At 40.8% G+C, this 16,737-nt stretch overlaps 1 protein-coding gene across 4 annotated transcripts in view; it reads left to right on the top strand.

The window, feature by feature from the left end:
- Nucleotides 1-16,737, top strand: part of slx4ip (SLX4 interacting protein) — a 141,825-nt gene that overhangs the window by 54,973 nt on the left and 70,115 nt on the right. For all 4 annotated transcript variants that reach the window (XM_063056154.1, XM_063056155.1, XM_063056156.1 and 1 more), the window contains one exon: nt 5,676-5,808. In XM_063056154.1, the coding sequence (XP_062912224.1) occupies nt 5,676-5,808 (133 nt within the window). The remainder of the gene's footprint in view (nt 1-5,675; nt 5,809-16,737) is intronic.

Here is a 16,737-nt window from a genome sequence, read left to right as displayed (position 1 = left end):
AAAGTAAATTATGGCAATGTAATTCCAGCAACATTGCCTTAAACTAGCAGGTACCTGTGAAGTGTATGGATAAACTGTTTTTAAATTTTGTTTTCTAATCATTTTGGCTCTTGGTGCTGTTTCGAAGTTATGTCCATTCCAGAATCACAGATAGCCCCTCCCTTGCCTCAAGATTGTTGCTGGACTGAGAAATCTATAGAAAGAACCATGTTCCACATTGCAAGATGTTGCCAAAGACTAGAAAACAAGATAAGATGTAATCTAGAAACCATAATTGGGTTTTATTAAGTAAATGTTTGAACATCTGTAGATTGTAAATGACAGAGGGAAGTTGTGTGCCTGGGAAAGAATGTATTGGAAGTGGTGGTGGCTGGGGAGTTGATTGGGGTTTGACATTCCAAGGCATTTCAATGCCAGTAGGGGAAAATAGCAACAAAGTTAAAAGGAGCACTGCCTGTAGTGTAGTCAATATGATCATGGTTACACAGGGCGAAAGAGATTTGGGTAACTAACTTCCTGCAGCAGCTCCTCAGTGCTTAACAATAAGCATTGTATGGCATCACAAAATGTATGGTTCAGTATGTTTTCAAGTTTAAAATGAATTTATTATCAAAGTATGTATAAGTTACCATATACTACCTTGGGATTCATTTTCTTGCAAGCATTTACAGGGAAAAAAGAAATACTGTAAAGTTTTAATAAAAACTGTGCATAAAGATTGACAAACAGCAACAGAGGGCAAAATGTGCAAGTAAGAATAATTCTGGGAACATGAGTTGTAAAAGTCATTGAAAATGAACACACTAAAATTCAGGCACTGCTGAGGCCCTGTTATAGAAGAAGACAAGCTTATCAAATTTTAAAGGCAAAGAAGCAAGTTATGACAGTAGTGCGAATTAGTTTGCAAATAGAAGATAGAGTTTAGAAAAAAGCATCTGCTTTTATAGAAAAAAATAGAAATTATAGCAATTGATTGACTGGACTCTTGCAGGTAATATTACATGCTATAATTGATTTTTTAAAGTTATGTGTAAAAGTTAATGAAAAAAATAAAACAAAGAACTCATCCATTCAGGGCCTCAGATATCCCTTCAAGGTGAAGCCACATTTCACATGCAAGTCTTTTCGGATCATCTATTGTATCTGGTGTGAGACCTGACAGGGACTGGGATACCACTTTGTTGAGCACCTTCAGTCTCCCACGGCTACCTATTTCAATTCAACTTCTCATTCCTATTCTGATATGTCTGTTCATAGCTGCCTGACTGTCGTGGTGGTAGCTATCCCTCGAGGTCGAGGATGATGGTCTTCGTTCTGAAGAAGTGGCCCACAGAGTGAAGACGCCTGTGCGTGTATTTGTTTAACGTGTACTTGATGTTGCACTTCAAGAAGTACACGATACTTCACAAACCTACCAACTGATTCCAATGGCATGGAAACCACGACAATTGGAGCTGATGGATTTGTTGCAGCCTTCATCCGCCTTCTCAGCTGTTGAGTTCGAAGTAACTTCATCCGCCTGTTCCACTGTTGAGGTCTTGGCTGGATTGTTCTTTGTCAGGGATCTCACCCTCGACCTTACCGCCATGGGTGACCCTACCAGGAGCATAGCTCCAGGCGGCATTGCTCTCGGGATCACAGGACTACACAAGCTTCTCCACCACGACAAGCCTGACTGTATTGCCACGATGAGGTCAAACTTGGGTTGAAGGAACAACACCTCGTACTCTGTCTGTAGCTTCCAACCTGGTGACATGTACATTGATTTCTCTAGCTTCCCTTAATTTCTCCCCACTCCTGTCTTTTTCCATTCCTCTTCTGGTTCCCCTCTCACCCCTTATCTTCTCCTTACTTGCCGATCATCTCTCTATGGTTCCTCCCTTCCTTCCCTTTCTTCCAAGGTCCACTGTCCTCTTCGATTATATTTGCTCTTAAACCATAAGACATAGGAGCAGAATTAGGCCATTCAGCCCATTGAATCTGCTCTGCCATTTCATCATGGCTGATCCCGGATCCCACTCAACCCCATACACCTGCCTTTTCACCATATTCTTTGATGCCCTGAGTGATCAGGAAGCGATCAAATTCTACCTTAAATATACCCACAGACTTGGCCTCAACCGCAGTCTGTGGCAGAACATTCCACAGATTCACTACTCTCTGGCTGAAAAAAATTCCTCCTTACCGCAGTTCTAGGGGCCGTGGACAATTCTGATTTGATGGAGAATGGACGTGAAAGCACAGAGGAACATCTGGAGAAATTTCTGAAACGCCTGTTCGCTGCTGTCATTACTGTGTGATCGGGAATCTTTCGAAGGGTAGGCCTCAAAATCCCCGGCCTTGCCTGCTTTTGACGACCGAGAAGGAGGTCGAATCGTTCGGACAGAGATGGCGCTCAGTACTCGGTGTCGGAGAGCTGATCAGAGCTTGAAGTTTTCGGATGACTCAGAGTCGGATCGTGGTCGGGTATGGCAGGGAGAGTTTTTCTTCCTTCTCCCGTCTGCGTGAGATGTGGGACATTTGAGAAACTTTGAATTTTACTGTGCTCATGGACTTCTTCATCAAGTTATGGTATTGTGCACTGTTGTAACTGTATGTTATAATTATGTGGTTTTGTCAGTTTTTTCAGTCTTGATTTGTCCTGTGTTTTGTGATATCACACCGGAGAAAATAATGTATCATTTCTTAATGCATGCATTACTAAATGACAATAAAAGAGGACTACGTGTCTTCATAATCTAAAAGGTTGCCCCTGAATTTTGAGGCTGTGCCCTCTAGTTCTGGAAACCCCCACCATAGGAAACATCATCTCCACATCCACCCTATCCACCCTTTCAACATTTGGTAAGTTTCAAAGAAATTCCCATGCATTCTTCTAAATTCCAGTGAGTACAGGCCCAAAACTGCTAAATGTTCCTTGTTTGCTAACCCCTTCATTCCCAGAATCATCCTCGTGAACCTCTGCTAGACTCTCTCCAATGACGACACATCTTTTCGGAGATATGGGGCCCAAAACTGTTGACAATACTCTTCTTTAGCCTTTACCTCTTCCACCAGTCCCCTCACAGTTTCTCACTTTATCTCCCCTCCCCACCCCGCCCACCTTCACGTATCACCTGCCTGCTTGTACTTCTTCCCTCCCCCCCCCCCCACCTTCTTATTCTGACTTCCACACCCTTGCAATCCAGTCCTGATGAGGGGCTCGGCCCAAAACATCAACAATTTATTACCCTCCACAGGTGATGCCTGAGCTGCTGAGTTCCAGCATTTTGTGTGTTTTGTTGAAGCAATGAACTTGAATTTATGCAACAACTTTAATAACTTCAGAACATCTAGTTTGATTTGTAGATAATGGAAAAATGCGTTTATTGGGAATTGAGTAGGAGGATGCATAATTAAGATACCCAAGGAAGTTTTCTGAGTCTCGGCTAGGACTTAGTAGCAAGAACATAATTAGATAAATAAGATATAGCAAGGAAATTTAAAAAAAAAGGTAGGTTCCTAACCAGGATCAGAACTTTGTCTGGAGTAGGGAGGGTTGGATGGTGGTTGGGGTCCTAGCTGAGTTTTAGAAAGGGATCTTGGGAATGTTGGGTCAGGAGCAGAGCCAGAATAAGAGCAGGAAGAAAGCCTACTCATGGGGATTTCAGCCCTGCAATGAGACATGAGTGGCAAATGATACTGTTAAAACAAGAACAACAGGAATTCTGCAGATGCTGGAAATTCAAGCAACACACATCAAAGTTGCTGGTGAACGCAGCAGGCCAAGCAGCATCTGTAGGAAGAGGTGCAGTCGACGTTTCAGGCCGAGACCCTTCGTCAGGATAGTCCTGACGAAGGGTCTCGGCCTGAAACGTCGACTGCACCTCTTCCTACAGATGCTGCTTGGCCTGCTGCGTTCACCAGCAACTTTGATGTGTGTTGCTGTTAAAACAAGCTTGTTCTGAGAGTGCTCAATGACAGTACATTTCAGAACAACGTGCATTTATGCTTTTAGGCAATACCCTTTAGATTAGGCTAGATTTTTACAGGTGTTTTTACACTTTACAGGTGTTCCTTGAAGAATTCTATTACTCAATGTTACGTTCTGCTGATGCCGATTTTTGAGGCTTCTGATCATAATTTATATTAATTTTATATCTTTACGCTGTACTGCCACCACTGAACAACTGATTTCATGTCATGTAAGACAATGATAATATTCTGATGCTGATCCACTTAAGCAATACTTTAACATTTGTACAATAATACACCCAACCTTTTGCAAAATCTTTGTAAAAGTGTAAGTGCATTTTCTGACTTGGTATTTTCCTGTTCCATGTTTTATTCCCTAATGACTTCGAATGTATTATTTATTTTAGTTATGAAGATATTTAAGAAACTGTGTTCGAACTGAAAGAACAAACCTGATGTGTGGAACCTGTAACTAATTGTTTTAGACCCTGGGGTTCCCATTCCCAAACCCATTGCTATGAAAGGCAATGATTGAAGCCCAGTAGCAAGTTCAAGGCAACATTACCATTCATCTGGACATTCTCCAACACCTTCTGAAGCAGATTGTGTACGATTTGGGAAGATCAAAGTGAAACAACTGAAGTGCAATATTAATCATGTGCATTGAAATGTTTGTTTAGCAGGTTCAATCATTGACAGGCCAGCAGTATTGTGTATTTGATGATTCAGCACGGTGATTAATAAACACATCAGCATTTCTGTTGTACTGTCCTTTCTAGTATGTATTATGATACAGGAAGATCAATCCTATTATTTTGCTATTTAGCTGTGAGTTTTATGAACTGAAAATTTGACATTTGGAGTAAAACTTTTGGAGTAAAACATTTGGAGTAAAAATTTTGTGCATGAATTGCAAAAAGTTGGCTTGCAGGTAGAGCAGGTTATTAAGGAGGCAAATGGAATGTTGGCCTTCATAGCTAGAGGGGTTGAATTCAAGAGCAGGGAGGTCATGCTGCAACTTTACAGGGTAATGGATAAGTTGCACCTGGAGTACTGTGTGCAGTTCTGGTCTCCATACTTGAGGAAGGATGTGCTGGCTTTGGAGGCAGTGCAGAGGAGGTTCACCAGGTTGATTCCAGAGATGAAGAGGTTAACCTATGAGGAGAGATTGAGTCGCCTGGGACTACACTCTCTGGAATTCAGAAGAATGAGAGGGGATCTTATAGAAACATACAAAATTTTGAAAGGGACAGATAAGATAGAAGTAGGAAAGTTGTTTCCATTGGTGGGTGAGATTAGAACCAGGGGGCATTGCCTCAAGATTCAGTTGAGAAGATTTAGGACAGAGATGAGGAGAAATTTAGGACAGAGATGAGGAGAAATTGTTTTTCCCAGAGAGGGGTGAATCTGTGGAATTCACCACTGCCTAGGAAGCAGTTGAGGCTTCTTCACTAAATATATTTAAGATACAGTTAGATAGATTTTTACACAGTAGGGGAATTAAGGGTTATGGGGAAAGGGCAGGTAGATGGAGCTGAGTTTACGGACAGATCAACCATGATCTTATTGAATGGCGGGGCAGGCTCGATGGGCTCCTGCTCCTGTTTCTTATGTTCTTATGTTAACTACAAATTTTGATGTTTTTTTCAGGGCTTCTATTAAGAGAAATGTTTTGGATGCTAATTTTAAGGTGTAATCGTACCTAATTTTTCTATTTACAGGAGATAAGTGCACTTTTAAAGGAAAATATTGATTTAAGGATCAAGCAATATCTTGAAGCAAGAAAACAACGTGGAAATACACAAACTAAACCAAAGAAAGAACTTACACCCAATAATCCACTTTGCATCAAAGGTAAAATAGAATCTGTATTAATATGTTCATTAATGAAAGTAAAATCTCTATTGAAATTAAACTGTTGCCAAATTGTAAATCAAAAGCACAAATCTGAGTCCACTAAATTGAAAGAGAAATCTTCTTGCAGGAAGAAGCAGATTAAATGTGAGATGTTTGATAGGCTAATCCTTGTTTTCTGGGGCATGCCACTGTAATATTCCTTTAAAGGATCCAACAAGCATCAGCACTTGATGAATGGCCTAAAGTGTGGAGTGGGAGGATTGAGGATCAAGGGAGCTTTGAGAGTTTTTTTGACTTACAGTGTTGTTTGACAGGACAGGAGACAGAACTTACAGAAGACAAGGTAGAGTTAATGAAATTCTAAAGTAAAATAGGAGAAAAAGATTTGTCAGAGCTGTATCATTTGTTTTTCTAAATGTATTATGGGAAAATGGTGATCAGCTAAAACAATTCTGCAGTCTGGATATAGTACCAAATTCCTATTGGAACCAAGAGTGGTTACCTTGTGTTTCTGTCTGTTGTAGCTCCATAGATTTATTTGATGTGAATACACCCAATGATAGCCAGCTTTTTAAAGTATGCACTTTCATTCGAACAAAATTCTAATAGCTCATTAAAAGGGCATGGGACTTCTCCTCTCAGATAACATCCTAGGTGATGAAGACAGTCTTATCTGTAAAGGCAGTTTAATCAGCAATTCCCAGTTTGGATGTTCTGATTTTGTAGTGAAATTTATTGCTTCGGAAAAACTTTTTGGCAGCAATTTCTCCTGCGGAATCTGAGTGTCTGAGTTTTGCAGTCAGTATTTCTTTTTCATCTTGAATTCAGTATTAGTTTTCAATCTCTGAGATGTCAGCTGGAAATAGTGGGACAATCTATCTAATTAATGCTTGGTACATTGTTCCCTCACTATGCTCTGTGATTGTGATTGTTGACCATTGTTCAGTTTATAATACTCCAGTCTCTGTGTTGGAGGGATTTTGATTCAAATCATACTCAGGAGAGTTGATCTCAAAATTCTTGGCTGTTATTCCGTTACAGTTTTGAAGGACTGCTGCAGTGTTGGATGAGATATTAAACCTAGGCTCCATCATTCTCTCAGGTGGGCATAAAAGGCCCAGTGCCATTTTTTCAAATAAAAGGTATCTCAGCTAATATATATCCCTTATTCAATATCTTTAAAACAGGTAATTAGGTATCACGTTGCCATTTCTTTACAACTTGGCAGTATCCTATTACAATGACCACGTCAAGAACTTAAGTGACTTTGAAGCACTGGTGTGTATTGTAATTATGCAATGTGTGTCTTAAATGGAAGCCTTTCTTTTTTATGCCTTGAACTTCATGGAAAAAAACCCCTAAAAGTAAGCAGTCGTGGTCATGACAATTGATATAATCTTTTAAAAATAATTTATTCTAAATTGACTAATATGTGATGAATTACTATGCTAGTGCAAAGTATACTCCTATTTGTATGATGCCACACATATGCTAATCTAACCCAATTCTTCTTCACCATTAATTCTATTTGCTCCACCATGCTCCTGATTTGTTATGCTGCTTGTTCAATATCCATTAAGAGACACTGACACTCACCACTTTATTAGGTACACCGGTACACCTGCCTGTTAATGCAGATATTTAATCAGCCAATCATGTGGCATCAACTCAATGCACGCAGACGTGGTCAAGAGGTTCAATAGTCCAAGAAGGCTATAGCAGTTACTTGGAAATCGGATTCATATTTAAGTATGGATTGTTGGAATAATGAAATTTCTAGCTGTATTCCACTCGAAAAAATTACTTATAATTTAAGAGATAAATATGATACATTTTTGAATATTTGGCGCCCATATTTACAAAAGATAGGATGGCATATTTAGTTGCTCCGATGATAAAGATGTTGGTCCCTTGGGGAAAGTAATAAATAAATATACTAAGTTTACTTTGAATCCCATGGAGCATGTGGAAACCTTCCAATATCCAGGCAGTTCTTCTTCTTTCTTTTTCTTTTTCTTTCTCTTTCTTTTGTTTCAGGTAGGGGTATATATCGGGGGGAAGGGTTAAGGGGAGGGGGGAGGGTAGATATTACTATTTTATGTAATCATTTCGAAAACTCAATAAAAATTATATTTTAAAAAAAAGAGGTTCAATAGCTATTCAAACCAAACATCAGAATCAGGAAGAAATGTGATCTAAGTAACTTTGACTGTGGAATGTTTGTTGATACCAGACTGGGTGGTTTGAGTACCTCAGACACTATGGATCTCCTGATATACAACAGTCTTGAGTTTACAGAGAATGGTTCGGAAAAACAAGAAACATCTAGTCGGTGGCAGTTGTGTGGGTGAAAACACCTTGTTAATGAGAAAGGTGAGGGGAGAATGGCCAGACTGGTTGAAGCTGACAGGCAGGCAGCAGTAACTCAGCTAAATGTATAACAACAGTGGTGTGCAGAAAAACAACTCTGAACATATGTCAGTCCTTGAGGTGGATGGCTACAGTAGCAGAAGATCATGAACATACACTCGGTGGCCACTTTATTAAGTGACTGAATGTATGTCTAAGTTTGATAGTTCTTGGGAATGTTATCCAGATATACAAATAACCATATGACCATATAACCATATAACAATTACAGCACGGAAACAGGCCATCTCGACCCTTCTAGTCCATGCCGAACTCTTACTCTCACCTAGTCCCACCGACCTGCACTCAGCCCATAACCCTCCATTCCTTTCCTGTCCATCTATCTATCCAATTTAACCGTAAATGACAACATCGAACCTGCCTCAACCACTTCTGCTGGAAGTTCGTTCCACACAGCTACCACTCTCTGAGTAAAGAAGTTCCCCCTTATGTTACCGCTGAACTTTTGCCCTCCTAACTCTCAACTCATGTCCTCTTGTTTGAATCTCCCCCACTCTCAATGGAAAAAGCCTATCCACGTCAACTCTATCTATCCCCCTCATAATTTTAAACACCTCTATCAAGTCCCCCCTCAACCTTCTACACTCCAAAGAATAAAGACCCAACTTGTTCAACCTTTCTCTGTAACTTAGGAGATGAAACCCAGGTATCATTCTAGTAAATCTTCTCTGTACTCTCTCAATTTTGACATCTTTCCTGTAATTCGGTAACCAGAACTGTAATTCGGTGATCAGAAAATAAATAGTGCCCAAGAATTTAATTTTTTTTTTAGCTGATTTCAAGGGCTACACAGGCAAGGCCAGATTTTGTAGCCCAAACCTAATGGTTTGTGAGGTGGTGGTGGTAAGTTGCTGTTTTACCATCACCTCACAAACCATTAGGTTTGGGCTACAAAACAGCAACTGGATTGGCAGCAACACAGACAAAATGTTGGAGGAACTCAGCAGACCACGCAGTAACTCTGGAGAAGAGCAAACATTTGACATTTTGGTCCAAGCCCTTCATCAGGACTGGGGAAAAAAGATGAGAAGTTAGAGTGAGAAGATGGGAGGAGGAGGGGAAGTACAAGGTGCTAGGTGAAACTGGAAGAGGGGAGAAGTGAAGTAAAGAGATAAAGGACTGGAGAAGGGGGATTCTGATAGGAGAGGGTAGAAGAGAATGGAAGAAAGGGAAGGGGGAGGAGCACCGGGGGAGGCGATGGGCAGGCAAGGAGGTAAGGTCAGAGAGAGAAACAGGAATGGGAAATGGTGAAGGAGAAGGGGGAAAATTACTGGAAGTTGGAGAAATCAATGTTCATGCCGTCAGGTTCGAGGCTACCCTGACAGGATATAAAGTGTTACTCCTCCAACTTGAGCGTGGCCTCATCGAGGCTGTAGAGGAGTCCAAAGACTGATATGGGAATAGGACGTAGAATTGAAATGGTGGCTACCAAGAGATCCCACTTTTTTGGCAGATGGAGAGTAGGTGCTCCACAAAACGGTCTCCCCATCTATGTTGGGTCTCACCGATTTACAGGAGGCCACACCAGGAGCACTGAATACAGCAGATCACCTCAACAGACTCACTTGAAGTGTCGCCTCACCTGGAAGGACTGTTTGGGGCTTTGAATGGTAGTGAAGGAGGAGGTGTAGGGGCAGACGTGGCACTTGTTCCACTTGCAAAGATAAATACGAGGATGGAGACCAGTGAGGAGGGATGAAGTGAGAAGGGAGTTGTGTAGGGAGCAATACCTGCGAAAAGCAGAAAGTGGGGTGGAGGGAAAGATGTGGTTGTTGGTGAGATCCTGTTGGAGAAGGTGGAGGTTACAGAGAATTATGTGCTGGACACAGAGGCTAGTGCAGTGGTAGGTGAGTACAAGAGGAATCCTATCCCTGTTGTGGTGGCAGGTGAATGGGGTGAGGGCAGACATGCGTGAGGGTAGCATTGATGGTGGAGGAAGGGATGCCTCTATCTTTGAAGAAGGAGGACGTCTCCTTTGTTATGGAATGAAAACCTCATCCTGAGAGCAGATGTGGCGGAGACGGAGGAATTGAGAGAAGGGGATGGCGTTTTTACAAAGTGGGAGGTAGCTGTGAGAGTCCATGGGTTTGTAATAGACATCAGTAAGTAACCTGTCTCCGGAGATAGAGACAGAGATTGAGAAAGGGGAGGGAGGTGTCGGAAATGGACCAGGTAAATTTGAGGCAGGGTGGGGTGGAAGTTGGAGGCAAAGTGGCTGAAGTTGACTAGTTCAGCGTGGACGCTGGAAGTAGCACCAATGCAGTCATTGATGTCGCATGGGAAAAGTGGCTGATTACCAGGGTAGGCTTGGAATGTAGACTGTTCCGCGTAGCCGACAAAAAGGCAGGCGTGGCAGGGACCCATGCTAGTGCCCATTGCTGGGAGGAAGTAGGAGGAGCCAAAGTAGAACTTATTGAGAGTGAGGACCAGTTTCATCAGACAGAAGTGAGTGGTGGTGGAACGGAACAGGTTAGGTCTGTTGTCTAGAAAGATACAGAGAACTTTCAGGCCCTTCCGATAGGGGTTGGAGGAGTAAAGGGATTTGACATCCATGGTGAAAATGTGACGATCGGGGCTAGGGAACTTGAAGTCATTGAAAAGATCCAGAGCATGTAAAGTGTCACTGATGTAAGTAGGAAGGGACTAAACTGGGGGTGATAAAAACAAAGTTGAGGTATGCAGACATGTTCGGTTGGCAGTAACAAGCAGAAACAACGGGTCTACCTGGACAGACAGGTTTATGGATCTTGGGTAGGAGATGCAGGGAAAGGGATCTATGCGATTGGTGGCAGTGGGTGGGAGATCTGCAGAGTTAATAAGGTCAGAGATGGTGCTCCTTAGTGGAGTCCTGATGGAGGGGTAAGTAAGAGGAGATGTCTGAGAGTTGTTGCCTGGCCTCAGCAGCCAGTTTTAGAAAAACTAGATTGCCAGGATGAGCCTACAATTTACTAGCTGTAAGCTCTGGTGGAGTATCAGATTTGAGTTTATCCAAAATTCTGCCACCGGTAGCCTAATTCCTCTCATGATGCACCTTCCCATCAAGCTATACTTTCTCCAAACTGCAAATCACTTGTTTCCAAAACTCTGATTCTTGTGTCCAAATCTCATAATGACTTTGTCCCCTTCTTTGACTTCCTTCAGTCCAAATACCCTCCACATTCCACCAATTCTTTCATATTCTGGAATTGCATTACTGTACGGTTAGCAGCAGTGCCTTTAGCTGCTTTAACACTAAGCTTTGGCATTTGTCCGTAAACCTTTCAGGCTCCCTTCTCCCTCCCTAAACTTCTCTGGCTCTATCCCTCCCTCACCTCCTACATGGGTCTTTACTTTGAATTTCTTTTGCTATGCTTTCTTTAAAAAAATTGCTTTCATATCTTGTGCAGCTTAAATGTATTTAGTCTATAAACACTCCTGTTATGTAATTTAAATTCAGTTTGTGTAATAGTAGTGTAGCAGTTAGGGAAGCATTATTACAGGTCAGGGCGTTGGAGGTCAGAGTTCAATTCTGGCATACTCATTAAGAAGTTTGCACGTCCTTCCTGTGAGTGCGTGGGTTTCCTCCTACATTCCAAAGATGTACCATTTTGCAGGTGAATTTGTCATTGTAAATTGTCCTGTGATTAGGCTAGTGTTAAATAGATGGGTTGCTGCGTGGTGAGGCTCATTAGATCGGAGTGGCCTGTTCCACGTTGTATCTCTAAATTAAATAAATAAAAACTTGCAAAGCAACTCAAACATATTTATTTCAGCCAATACTTGAATATGAATGTTGTTTTATATTTTTAAAAAATCATTTCTAATTAGAAAATTAGGAAAAAAAATCCATTGAAATATTTAAGTCTCTTTGCTAAATGGAATTTTGTGATGTGTTCAATCCACATACATACATACACACACACACACATTTGCTGCCTATCATAAACTGGTATGTGTGGTCCACTCTTCAAACTATTCTATCTGTTCAGACATGACTGATTCCTAGCAACAAACAATACAGCATTGCAGAGGTGGAAATCATCAAGTTTTCTATCTTGAAAGAAGTCTTTGGCAGCCCATGCTATACATTTATTGTGGTTTCCTTTTCCTGAGATTGTTAACACTGGTTAATCCATTGGTGTGCCTTTGCTTTCCTGTCCTTGGTAACTATGAAAGTTGTCTGCACCTGTTCTTAAATTATTATTTGATGTTTATCTGTTGGTGTTTCAATGGTGCAAAAGATGCGACGTCTTCAAAGAAGAAAGTTCAAAGTAAATTTATTCTCAAAGTAAGTATATATTACCATACACTACTCTGAGATTCATTTTCTTGCAGGATTCACAGCAGACCAAAGAAATACAATGGAATCATTGAAAAACTGCACACAAAGACTGGCAAACAACCAACATACAAAAGAAGACAATACAAATAATAATAATAGTTAGAATCAGAGTCCTACAAATTATATAGTGAATGATCCATTATTACAGATAGGGCAATTTACAATAACCATCCAGATATAATATTACAGGATAAACAAGCAAGAACAACTTACTTAATAGATATAGCCATTCCAAACACACATAACATAAAGAAATCAAGAAGTGAAAAACACCAGAAATTGTTGAATTAAAAGAGGAAATTGATCAAGGTATACGTTGGCTACAACTGATAGCATCCCAAAGTCACTATACAATAGCATTTAAACAATTAGATCTACACAGCAATATTTGGGTAAATCTCCAGAAAGTCACAACACTAAACATCACTGGAATAGTCCAAATGCTCCTAGCAATTGAGAAATGGGTGTACTTGACTATGGCTGTACCTCAGGTTTTACCAACTTGAGCTATGTTACGTAACCGGAAACAATGAATATTAATAGAGACAGGTTATATAAAAACAACCAAACATTTATTAAACACGTATAAACGATAAGGGGAAAAAACAAAGGAAAACTTTAACTGGAAGTTACCAGAGATGCAGCCGTTCACCAACTCCACTTAGCTCTGGTTCTTAAAGCGTTAAATGCGAAAACAGTTCTTAAAGCGATACAGTCAGATATAGTTCTTAAAGCGATAACTTCGAAAGTCCAACAGATTTACACATTCAATTGGGAGAGACTTCTCTGGAGAAAGATTTCTTCACAGACGCACCTTTACTGCTGGTTCTATCCACAGGATTCACGATGCCAAAAATAAACAGTTTAAATCGACTGACCTTAAATTCCTTTAGAGGGAGAGAGCACCTTTTTGCATGAACTCATTGCTCTTTCTGGCAAGAGTTATCTCGATGCAAGTTGCTACTCCAACGAAGACTCAATAAGGCCGATCCTTTATTAAACTGCCAAACGATGCCGACTCCTCTCGATCCTGCACTTCGATGAATTCTTCACTCTCCCTTCGAATGTTGGAATTGAGTAAATCAACACATCTAGCAAAAATTTCCAGTCCAATAATAGAATATCTTGTAAGAGAACGCATCTTCCGTTTTAAAAATGAAACTGCGTCAGAAAAACAAACGCAACAGAAACGGACGCACAACACATTCTACCTGGAAATCTACAAACTCAAAAATCCCACTGCGTCACCTGGGTCGACCCTTATATAGTCACGGGGCACATGTCATCACGTGACCTCACATCGGCGGGAAAATCACATCAGGTGACCTCCAAAAGACCATTACATCATTCTCACAAAAAAACCAGCTCTCCTTGAGCATGTAACAGCTGAGAAAAATAAAAATACAACAATAGTAATCATAAGTAATAGACAATAGGTGCAGGAGTAGGCCATTCAGCCCTTCAAACCACCACCACCATTCACTGTGAATCATGGCTGATCATCCACAATCAGTACCCTTTTCCTGCCTTCTCCCCATATCCCTTCACTCCGCTATCTTTAAGAGCTTTATCTAACTCTTTTTTGAAAGAATCCAGAGAATTGGCCTCCACTACCTCTGAGGCAGAGCATTCCACAGAACCACAACCCTCTGTGTGAAAAAGTTTTTCCTCAACTCCGTTCTGAATTGTCTACCCCTTATTTTTAAACTGTGGCCTCCGGTTTTGGACTCCCCCAACATCAGGAACATGTTTCCTGCCTCTAGTGTGTCCAATCCCTTAATAATCTTATATGTTTCAATCAGATCCCCTCTCATCCTTCTAAATTTCAGTGTATACAACCCCAGTCACTCCAATCTTTCAATACACGACAGTCCTGCCATCCAGGGAATTAATCTTATGAACCTACGCTGCACTCCCTCAATAGCTAGAATGTCCTTCCTCAAATTTGGAGACCAAAACTGTACACAATATTCCAGGTGTGGTCTCACCAGGGCTCTGCACAACTGCAGAAGGACCCCACGCTCCTATACTTAATTCATCCTGTTATGAAGGTCAGCATGCATTAGCTTTCTTCACTGCCTGCTGTACCTGCATGCTTACCTTCAGTGACCGATGAACAAGGACACCTAGATCTCGTTGTACTCCCCCCCCCCAACCTGACACCATTCAGATAGTATTCTGCCTTCCTGTTCTTGCCACCTAAGTGGACAATCTCACATTTATCCACACCAAACTGCATCCGCCCACCCACCCACCCAACCTGCCCAAGCCACCCCGCACTCCCACAACATCCTCCCCACACTTCACACTGCCACCCAGCTTTGTGTCATCTGCAAATTTGCTAATGTTACTTTTAATCCCCCATCCAAATCATTAATGTATATTGTAAATAGTTGCGGTCCCAGCACCGAGCCCCGTGGCACCCCACTAGCCACCGCAGTACTGAGAAGATGAGATATAGAGTCCTTGAAAGTGAGTCCATAAGCTTACTTAGTTCAGTGTTTAGTTAAGTGAAGTTATCCTCACTAGTTCAGGAGTCTGATGTTTTAAGGGTAATAATTTTTCCTGAACATGGTGTGTGAGATCAAAGACAGAGCTTGGCTTTGATGATGGATGCTGCTTTCCTGTGGCAGCGTTCCATGTAGATATGCTCAATGGTGGTGCCATATACTCTTTAGACCAGTGTTGGGTGCTGGAGTGCGTCAGGCCTTGGCGCTCCGACGCACCTGAACATCATTGATTTGTTTTAACTAGAACTTGTTACGTGATTAGTGTAGTCATTACATTTTCCTTGTGTTTTTCATGCTGCTTGTTTTTTGAATGTGGGTTCTACATGTATCCTATTATTAGTTTATTGAGTTTTGATTTTGATACACATGGGATTCCCGTGCTGTGTGCTCTATTTAACTTCATCACAACTGACGTTCATCACTGAGTCAAGAATTTGTGTTCTAGGTGCACTAACGCTCTGTGTACTGTAGCTCTTTTGAGTAAGTACGCTCCGAGTAATTTGTTACTCCTCGGTTATGTTCTTTGAATGAATCCTCGGCGTTACTTTCTATGTTCGAGTCTTGAGTTTACTCTGTGCCTAGGTTTGTTTCCCTGAAGATCTAATTACAGATGGAGAGAGAGCCTTTCCTTTGATGGACTGGGGTCTATCCACTACTTTTTGTAGGCTTTTCTATTCTTGGGCATTGGTGTTTCCATACCAGGTCATGATGCAATCAGTCTGGATACTTTCCACTGCACATCTACAGAAGTTTGTCAGAGTTTTGGGTGACATCCTAACTCTGTGCAAACTTCTGAGAAAATAGTGTCATTGTATGATATTCAATTATTGTTAACTTTCATGAAATTAGATTTTGTGTTATCTTACAGATGCTACATATCCATGATGTACAAGTTGTGATTTTTTTTCTCATTTTATTTACTTAATTGACACCCAGAGTCCCATAATTTACTAGTACAATGGTACAATCAAGTAACACAGCCTGTTCAAAAGTGTGTGGTGACTTTTTTAAAATAGCAGAGAACCTTATTCCATACAATTTATCAATTAGATAAATTAAAAACTCGATTTTGCTGGAAGTGACTATGGGAATTTATGTTTTTCTTGTCATGGACAATCGTGATTCATTTATGGCATTTTATGATGTGCGGAACTGCCCATCAAAATGTAAATGAGAATTACTAATTTCTTAGTGAGAAGAGAATTGTAAAACAATTTTAGGTAAAATTGAGTATATTTTATAGATGGATTCTATTCTACTCTATTGATTTTTATTTTGTTAAATATTTGCCAGTTCCATAAGAGTAACTGATTAGTTTTTTGTACTGGTTATATTAATGTAAGAGAGCTATAGTGGTTTCTGGTGTCTGTTTGAATGCCGGTGAGACAGCAAAGACCAAAGTAAATGTTTGATGTGGTGTGTGGTGCTTTTAGAGTATACAGGCAGATAGTAACATGTTACTTCAATGATTCTAATGGACAAGCACAGTTTGATTAAATAATTGATATTGATGGAGCATCCCTGTAGAACTACCTCATATTTTAACCCTTTTCTCATGGTCTGCGATAGATGTGACCACTTTTTAATCAGAGTGTGGTGAGATCTAACAATGCCACAGGGCTTTCAGGCAGCACAGGTTCAGCTGCTGATGATATATGAGCTGTT

The sequence above is a fragment of the Mobula hypostoma genome, chromosome 8, assembly GCF_963921235.1.
Source record: "Mobula hypostoma chromosome 8, sMobHyp1.1, whole genome shotgun sequence".
Classification (NCBI taxonomy): domain Eukaryota; kingdom Metazoa; phylum Chordata; class Chondrichthyes; order Myliobatiformes; family Myliobatidae; genus Mobula; species Mobula hypostoma.
The sequence above is the reverse complement of the archived record's forward strand: the minus strand, read 5'-3'. Positions and strand labels throughout refer to the sequence as shown.